Raw genomic sequence first — 9,507 nt, 5'->3', positions numbered from 1 at the left:
AGAATAGCGACTTCTTTGGGATAGACTCATTCACTAGCTTTTTAAATTTAATTTAATTTTTTCCGAGACAGGGTTTTTCTGTGTAGCCCTGACTGTCCTGGAACTCACTCTGTTGACCAGGCTGGCCTCGAACTCAGGGATCCACCTGCCTCTGCTTCCTAGGTGCTGGGATTAAAGGCGTATGCCCCCACAGCCCGGCTAATAAAGGATTTCTTAAAATTAAATTTTCATTACAGCATGATTTAAAATAAGAAACAAAACGCTCCAAGCAACCTAACAACCAACAACAGCTGAATGGTTTGCTACATCATCTTTTCATGGACATTACATTACTATTAAAAAAAAATTGTGTGAGAACGTGGAAATAAATTACTTTTCTTCCCCCTCCCCTCCTTTGGTTTTTTCGAGACAGGGTTTCCCTGTAGCTTTGGAGCCTGTCCTGGATCTCACTCTGTAGACCAGGCTGGCCTCGAACTCACAGAGATTCACCTGCCTCTGCCTCCCGAGTGTTGGGATTACAGGTGTGCGCCGCCACCGCCCGGCAATATATTACTTTGTAACATTCAATAAAAGAGAAAAATTGTGCATTGCCTTTGAAAACGTGGGAAACGCCCACAACACTTAGGCGAGTTGGCAGAGTCAAAATAACTTTCTCTTATAATCTTGATGCACTTTATTAAGAATTAAAATTAAATAATACAGTATGGTCGCAAGGTCACTGATCCAGGGCGAAGGCAGCGGACCTCCCAGAGAGCCGAGCAGTGTGTAGAATGCATCTCTTTGGTGGCAAGGCTCGGAGTTCCAGAGGGACCTGTGCAGTTTGGGGACAGTCCGAGCATGTCCGCCAGAGGCCCTGGGCTCTGAGGACTGCAGAGCTCTTTCTGCTCCAGACACTGCACCAGCGCGCTCTACCGAATCACCTCTCAGCTTCCACACAGACCTCAGAAGCCTTTCCGCCCTCAGTCCCGACAGCGTGCACCCCAGCCATCCCCAATCCCTCCCCACCCTGCCTTACTTCGCCACCCGACCCCTAGGCTCCGGCTCCCGCCCCGCCCCGCGCCGCTCGCCTCCCAGCCCGTGGGGCGCGGCGCGCACGCGCAGCGGAGGGCGGCGCGGGCGGCATGGGGACTGCGGCGGCGGCGGCGGCTGCGGCGGCCGGGGAGGGGGCGCGCGGCCCGAGCCCCGCCGCCGTGTCGCTCGGCCTGGGCGTGGCCGTGGTGTCGAGCCTAGTGAACGGGTCCACGTTCGTGCTGCAGAAGAAGGGCATTGTGCGCGCTAAAAGGCGAGGTAGGGCGGGCCGAGGCCGGGCCGGGGTCCGCGCTACGCTGCTGCTGCTGCTGCTGCTGCTGCTGCTGCTGCTGCGGGAGCCTGGGAACGGTGCAAGGGCGGGCTCTGCAGGCTGCCCCGCAGGCATCCTCGCGGCGTCCCGCGTGGTCTCCCTCCCTGCTCAGTGGCCGGAGAGGCTTTCTTCAGTCTTTCAGGAGCCCTTCACGGGACTTGCCCCATTCCTATACCGGTCCAGTCCTCCACCCCCAGCCCGCAGCGGAGCATCGGGACTGGTGCTAGGCTCCGAGCCCTGCAGCCCAGAGGCCCGCATACTGTCAGGCAGAGATTCCTATTCCGAGGTGGGTGGAGCCAGGCCTGCCTGTATAGACTGGGCCTGGGGTGCTTTTGGGCGAGCACTTGGTAGTGTGAAGAAGTAAGGGTGTGTGGTGGGCCCGCTGGATGTGCAGGCGCCACTGAGGTGCCCACTCTCACCTTCAGTGCAAGGACTGTTCTTCCCAGCGGCTTTTGCCCCGGGGTCCTTAGTTGACTTACCTCTGGTTGACATTTCAACCATCTGAAGCGTGAAGAAAACGTCAAACAGGCGTGCAAATGGGCCTGCGAGCTTGGCCTGGGTCTACATGTCACCAGATATGACTCTGTGATACACAAGTGGGATGAGGCACAGAGCCCTTCTTTGTCCATGTCTTGTCATTTGTGTTGAGAGGCCTGTGACAGGCACTGAACGCAAGAGGCAGAATGCTTTGAAGGAGAAAGTAAACATAGCTTTCAGAGAGACCGAGAAAGGCTTGTGGTTGGAGCCATAACCTCAAGAGCTCTAGGGGTAAGCACCTGGCTGCCAGCGTATGGGAAGTAAACACACTTAATAGTTCCGATTCCAGAACACATTTGAAACTTTGACTGACCTGGCTAGGGAGCCAAGGACCTTCAGAAAAGAGACAGAGAACTGAGTCTTGAGTGAAAGCTCAAAACTAGCAATCTTTGAAGAAATTAATTTCAAAATGAAAAAAAATTGCAATCCTGAAACCTAAATCAAACCAAATATGATTTCCCAGGCATGCAGATATGTCTCTAATGTACAAACATCTGATATACTTGGTAACTACACATAGGGACTCGAGAGAGGATTCACAAGTCTGCAGTTAAGGGATTTCTTTTACAGAGACTTTGGATATTCTGGAGAAACTATGGCTATTTCGGAGAAGTTTTGAATGTTGAAGGTAACTTCGTTTTAAAGAGGCTAAACTTTAAAGACTGGAACTTTTAAAGTTTGGAGTATGTCTTATATTGTGATACTGATATTAATACAACAACTTGAGAACAAGAAAGGAAAGATTATGTTTTAACAATGAGGAGTTTGTGTGCATCATGTCAACAAGGGGTCATTGTGCTGGCTGGCTTTGTGTCAACTCAAAACAAACTAGAGTAATTGTGGAAGGGGGAACCTCAATTAATAAAATGCCCCGCCACACTGGTCTGTGGGCAAGCTGTGGTACATTTTCTCGATTTCTCAGATACCCTGCAAGAACTCTGAAGGTTACTGTACAAAGGCGCGAAGTTACAATGAAGACCCCAGAATGCTGGAAATGCCAAGACTGTGGAATATCTGCATGAGAGAAGTCACATGTGCTGTTGGGGCAGAGCTGGAGGGGCAGTCTTGCCAGCGTCACTGGGGCCTAGGTGATCCTATCATGAGGCTCACAAGTTCATGGAGGAGCAGAATTGGTTATTTGGCCCATCTGGGATGAATCTTGCTCCGTGCTCAACCTTCTCTTGCTATGTCCCTACACTTTCCTTTTGGAAAGGAAGTTAGTTATTCTGTGTTATTGTGTGTTGTAAGTATGTGCCTTGGTTTTTATTTAATGGTATTTTATGTGTTTGTGTGTATGTGATGGGGGAGCAGGACACATGCCATAACCTGAATGTGGATGTCAGAGCATAACTATGTGGAGTTGGATCGCTCCTCTATCTTTGCAGATTCCAGGGATCAAACTCAGGCCAACAGACTAGTGAAGCAAGCGCCTTTACCTGATGAGCCATCTCAAGGGCCCATTTTCTTTTTTCTTTTTCTTTCTTTCTTTTTTTTTTTAATGTTTGTATATGAACTCAAAGTTTTAAAAATTGTCTTGAGTTTCAGAGATAGTATAAGGACTGTTGACTATGGAGTAAACCTGCTGTGAAGGCACTGGGTAGGTAGAAGTAGGAGAATCAGAAGTTCAAAGTCACCTTTAACTTCATATTGAGTTTAAGGCAAACCCAAGATATATATGTGAGACCTTGACTGTCTCAAAAAAATTTAAAAAAAAACAGAAAAACAAAACACTACAAGAGGGGTTGGGGATTTAGCTCAGTGGTAGGCCCTGGGTTCGATCCTCAGCTCCCTCCCCAAAACAAACAAACAAACAAACAAACAAACAAACAAACAAAAAACTACAAGAATGTTTGTGGGATGCATTTTGCACAGTGCCCATAGCTCCACTCCAGCATTAATTTTCTTAGTCCCTTCTCTAATTACTGTGATAAAACACCCTGGTAAAGGTGACGTAAGGAAAGGGTTTCTTGTGCCTCCCAGCTTGAGGGTACAGTTCATCACAGCTTAGTTTCTTTCCTCATGACTGTGACCACACACCTGGCAAGAAGCACCGTAAGGAAGGGAACATTCATTTTGGCTTCCAGTTACAGTTAGATGGATACAGTCCATCACCACAGGGAAGACCCCCAACAGCAGGAAGCCAGTTGGTCACATCTCATCCAAAATCATAAAGCAGAGAATGAACAGGAAATAGGCTGTACCGAAAAAAATCTCAAGGCAGCCAGCCAGGCAGTGGTGGTACATGCCTTTAATCCCAGCACTGGGGAGACAGAGGCAGAGAGAGGCAGGAGGATCTCTGTGAGTTCGAGGTCAGCCTGGTCTACAGAGGGGAAGTTCCAGGACAGCCAGGACTCTGCCCAGGCCCTCCCTAGGACAACAGACTGGAGCTCCTTCAACTGTGAACTGAAACTGCCCTCCCTTAGGATGCTTCCTGTCAGGAAGATGTTCACAGGAACAAGAAAAGAAACCTTAACTAGTTCCTAGTTTACAGTTAACTAGACCACCTTAACTAGTTCCTACTGTACAGTTCAGTGGGGTTAAGAACAACAGTGCTGCTGGTCAACAGGAACTCATCTTGGTGAGCAGTGGTGGTGCACACCTTTAATCCCAGAACTCAGGCAGCAGAGGCAGGCAGATCTTGAGTTGAGGCCAGCCTGGTCTACAGCATGAGTTTCTAGGACAGCCAGAGCTACACAGAGAAACCTGTCTCAAAAAACCAAAACAGTAATAATAATAATAATAGTAGTAGTAATAACTCATCTCTAAAATGCTGCTAACCTGGAAATCTGGTGTTGTGGGATATTCCTTTACACTGTGTGAGGATATGTCACTGTGACTGGTTTAAATAAAAAGCTAAGCAGCCAATAGCTAGGCAGGATTTTCAGGGCAGAGAGAATGAGGGGAAGAAGAAGGCAGAATCACTAGCTAGACATGAAGGAAGCAGGAAAGCAGCATGGGCAGTACAGAGTAAAGGTAATAAAGCCACCAGGCAGAAAGTAAATTAGTTAGAAATGGGTTAATTTAAGTTATAAGAGCTAGTTAGAAACAAGCCTAAGCGAGCTGGAGAGATGGCTCAGAGGTTAAGAACACCGACTGTTCTTCCAGAGGTCCTGAGTTCAATTTCCAGCAACCACATGGTGGCTCATAACCATCTGTAATGAGATCTGGTGCCCTCTTCTGGCCTGCAGGGACACATGCAGGCAGAATACTGTATACACAATAAATAAATAAATCTTAAAAAAAAAAAAAAAGAAAGAAACAAGCCTAAGCTATGGACCAAGCTTTCATAATTAGTAAGAAGTCTCCATATGGTTATCTGGGAGCTGACTGGTGGGACAGAAAAATCCATCTATGCTCTGGGCCTACTCCCCACTCTTCTCTTATGCCACTCTCGGGGGTAACCATCAGTACACTTTCCATCTGTCCATAAATTTGAACAGCTCTGAGGACCTCATATAAATAGAATCATACAGTAGTGTCCTTTTGAGACAGGTTTATTTCACTTAGCAGAATGTCCTCAAGATTCATCTATGTTATGTGTCAAAATGTCCTCCTTTTTAAAGGCTGAAGGATACTCAAGCACATTTTGTTATCTCCTCAAGTGTGGGTCTAGAGTATCCTTCAAAGGGTCACATGTTAAAGGCTTAGTCCCTAGCTTGTAGCATAGTTGGAAGGTAGCAGAGCCTGTAACACACAGGGCTAACGGATGGTCTTAAGTCATTCAGGTCATGCCCTTGAAGGAGACTGCGGAACTCTGGGTCCTTCCTTCTTCCATCTTTCTCCTCCAGGCTCCTGCTTGAGGTAAGTGAGATGAAACTTCCAAAATTATATGTCAAAGAAAACTGTTTCTTATTAAATCATCACAGGTACTTGGTACATTAACAGAAAACCCATTAGCACACCACTATCAGTTAATGGGCTGAGTCACTCCCATCTGTGGGCTCTGAGACTACCACTTACTTTTACAAACAAAAGTGCAAAAATCTTTTAAGTCCCTGCTTCCACTTCCTTTGGCTATGGCCAGAATATCCGAGGTCTTTGCATAATCCAAGAAGCAGAACTGCTGGATCAAATGGCAATTCTACATTTACCACTTTGAGGAACAAATGTGCTATGTTCCAAAGCAGCAGCATGGTTTTACATCCCCACTAGCAATACACAAGAGTTTTAAATTCTCTAATTCCTAGCCAATACTTGTTTTGCATTTCCTCACTGGCAGCTATTCTTGTGAGTATAAGGTAGAATTCGATTGCAGCCTGGATTTTAAAAGAGCAATCAGCTGTTGCTGGTCTACAGCATCCTGCATAGATTTCAGTGACTAATTATGAAGCACCCTCAGTGAGTTCTGAGTAGCTGCCTTTTCTGAGCTTGGTTTCCAGGCAGCCTTGGTCTCTCTTTATCACTATTCCTCATATACAGCCTCTCAGTGACAACCAGCCTTTGTCCCTCCTCTAACTGGCTATCACTCTGAAAGCTATGGATACCAAGAATTTGTTCTTATCAGACTCAAACAGAGGTGGAGCTGGCTCATGCCTACCTGCTTGAGGGAAGTGCCTTCTCAAGGACTTTCTGAAGTCCCACCAGAGATTCCTCCTCACAAACCTGGGCAATACAGCTTCTCTTCTCTTCCTAATCACTTATGTGTTTGGCTTTATGAGACAGGTCTCGACACACACACACACACAGCCCAGTCTAGCCTGGAACTATGTAGCCCAAGTCGGCTTCAAATAATCCCTCTGGTTTAACTTGCTAAGTAGTAGGATTATACAAGCATGCACCACCACACTTAGTCAATACAATTTATTTTCAACATTCTTTAAGACCACCTCAATTCAGAGATGCTTTCTCCAGACAGAACACTGCCAGCAAGAGCCCCTCTACCAATGAGCTGACATCAACACTTGCCCAGATTCCCAAGACCAAGGTACCCTGTACTATGTGGAAATTTCTCCCTTTCTGCCTTACCATCCCCCCCCCCCCCCCGTAACCACATCCCTGTGCCTCAAATCTCCTTGAATATACTCAGAGTTTACTATGGCATACCTAGTCCCATTACAGTGCTCTTTCCCCTACCCCCCCCCCCCCGAGACATGGTTTCTCTGTGTAGATTTGCACCTTTCCTGGAACTCGCTCTGTAGCCCAGGCTGGCCTCGAACTCACAGAGATGTGCCTGCCTCTGCCTCCCGAGTGCTGGGATTAAAGGTGTGCAGCACCACCACCACCACCACCACCACCACCTGGCTCATTACAGTGCTCTTTAACATTCTGCAATATTATTTTTGGAGAATGTCTAGTTGCTGTTTAGTCTTATGGTTTGGACCTTAAATGTCCATCAAAGGACCAGATGCTAAAAGTTTGGTTACTAGCTCATGGTACAACTGGAAAAAAAAATAAAACCTTTAGAAGGGGCTCAGTGAAAGGAAGTTGGAGCATCTGGCACATACTTCAGAGGGACCGTCGGACTCTTTTTCTTCTCTCTTTCCCAGCTGCCTAAGGTGAACAGGCTTCAGTCAGCACATTCCAACACCTATACTATGCTGCCACAGGCCCAAAACAACAAACAAAAACCTGTAAGACTGTGAGTTCAAACAAACCCCTCCTCCTTTTAGTTTGTTTATCTCAGCTATTTCCACAGTAGCAAAAGGCTATACCAAAGGTCCTCTGCAGGCAACCCCACTTCCATGGGCCTCTAATTCTGGACACTCAGGGCAGCTAGCTCTCTACATACAATGATTCAAACAAGACTTTTAAAGAAAACATCTGCAGAGCTAGGGATATATAGCTCAGCTGATAAGAGAGCTTGCCTAGTAAGCATAAAGCCTCAAGTTTGATGCCCCAACACTGCATAAACAGGGCATAGTAATCCATAATTATAATCCTAGCATTTGGGAAATGGAGGCAGGAGGATCAGAAGTTCAAGGTCATCCTCAGCTACCAGGTAAAGATCAGCCTGGGATGCATGACAACCTGTCTCAAAAACAAACAAAAAGTCCATACTGATCACGTATGAACTTTTTCCTTGTCATTATTCTCTTAAATGACATGAAGTGTAACAACTATTTACATAACATTTACTTTGATTTATGTTTTATAAGTCATTAACAGATTATTGAAAATATAAATTAAGTATAAAATATAAATAGAAGATGTCATAAGTTATATGCAAATACCATACCATATAAAGCAAGGGATTTGAGCATATGCAAATGGGTCTTTTCTGGCATCTTGAACAAATGCTTGTGAAATATATTATGAGTAAGAGCTCTTGGCTCAGGTCCCACTTACATGTCATTCGAAAGCACGATAAAGAAGCTTGGGAGTTGAATCCTGAACCTGTGCTTCTCCAGCCCTCCAGGAGTTACAGTGGGCCATTCATTGAGAAGGTTCTTTAAAGGTGAAATTCAAAGCCAGTAGGTCCCCAACCCTCTTTATTGAAGAACTACAATTAGAATTTGGCCTCCCTAAAGCTGGGACTTTCTTAAAGTGCTACCATCTGTGAATTATAAAGGTATGGTCTTCTAAGGAAGCATAGTTAATTACAGTATAAGAAACCATAAGGTTTAGTCTCCCTTAACCTAAGAACTTGGCCTTCTAGTTTTTATGTTCCACCTTTTTCTCTCCTCTTCCAGTTATCTGATGGTTATCAGCTCTGTTGGCCATTAAGTAGATATGGTAAAAGAATATGGGGAGTTGGTTTTTACTTTATTTTATGGGGGCTTGGAGGCTCACTATGTTACTCAGGCTGGGATTATATGCACATGCCATCTTATCTGCCGAGAATAGATTTTAAAATGGTTGTAGCTTCAGTATCTATAATAGCATATAACACAAGAGTTTCAAAAATATCTGTTAAACAAAGTAGATGGACTAAAGCCTTCTATCACCAACAGCATTTGGCAGAAAGTGAGAAAATATAAAACTAATGAATATTACATTTCTACTTTATTATTAATTTAAAGGCATAGTATGGACCTATGTGTAATAGCACAGCTGTAATCCCAGATACTCAGGAAGTTGAGTCAGGAAGATCATGAGTTTGAGACCATCTGGGCTACACTGTGAGAGACTATTTTCTAAAGTACATACATACAAAAAAAAAATACACAGTATGTAGGTATAAATAAAAATATCCATGTTCTTGGTTTTTAAAAATATGGTGCTTAGGATTAGGCCCAGGACCTCAAAAACAATTTTAGTTTCTTGTTTCATTTTGTTTTTTAATTCAGCAGTCCCTGCAAGACAGAAACTGAGCTAAAAGAACACATTTATTCTTGCTAACCAATCAGTTTACCTTATTAATGTATTTTTCAAACTCAAGTCTGCACTCAGATCTCTTGTCTTACATTTGATGGTTTGTCTTCTGATTCCTTCCGGCTATGAGAGCTCCTCAGATTTCACAGCCTTGATTAGACCGGCTGAGTATTTTGTATGTTGTTCCTCAGCTGAGGTTTGTGTGGTTTGTGTCATGTTTCTCTCAGGGTTATCCTGGAGTTGTGGGATTTGCAAGAATACCACAGAGGTAAAGTACTCTTTCTCACACAATCCCATCAGGGGCACGTGTGTCTGTGACTTTTTAGTCACAGCAAACACCTTTGCTCAATCTTGATGCCTGTACAATGGACAGAGTCCCT

The 9,507-nt window shown here is 45.0% G+C and overlaps 1 protein-coding gene across 1 annotated transcript in view; it reads left to right on the top strand.

Moving 5' to 3' along the window:
• Window positions 1–1,094: 1,094 nt before the first annotated feature.
• The window catches only part of Nipa1 (NIPA magnesium transporter 1), a 31,121-nt gene continuing 22,708 nt past the window's right edge, over window positions 1,095–9,507 (top strand). The window contains exon 1 of the mRNA XM_036191708.1: window positions 1,095–1,287. Within this exon, the coding sequence (XP_036047601.1) occupies window positions 1,122–1,287 (166 nt within the window). The 5' untranslated portion in view covers window positions 1,095–1,121. The remainder of the gene's footprint in view (window positions 1,288–9,507) is intronic.

Source organism: Onychomys torridus, chromosome 1, assembly GCF_903995425.1.
Source record: "Onychomys torridus chromosome 1, mOncTor1.1, whole genome shotgun sequence".
In the NCBI taxonomy this organism is placed as follows: Eukaryota; Metazoa; Chordata; class Mammalia; order Rodentia; family Cricetidae; genus Onychomys; species Onychomys torridus.
Note: the sequence above shows the minus strand (reverse complement) of the source record. Positions and strands in the feature narration are given on the sequence as shown.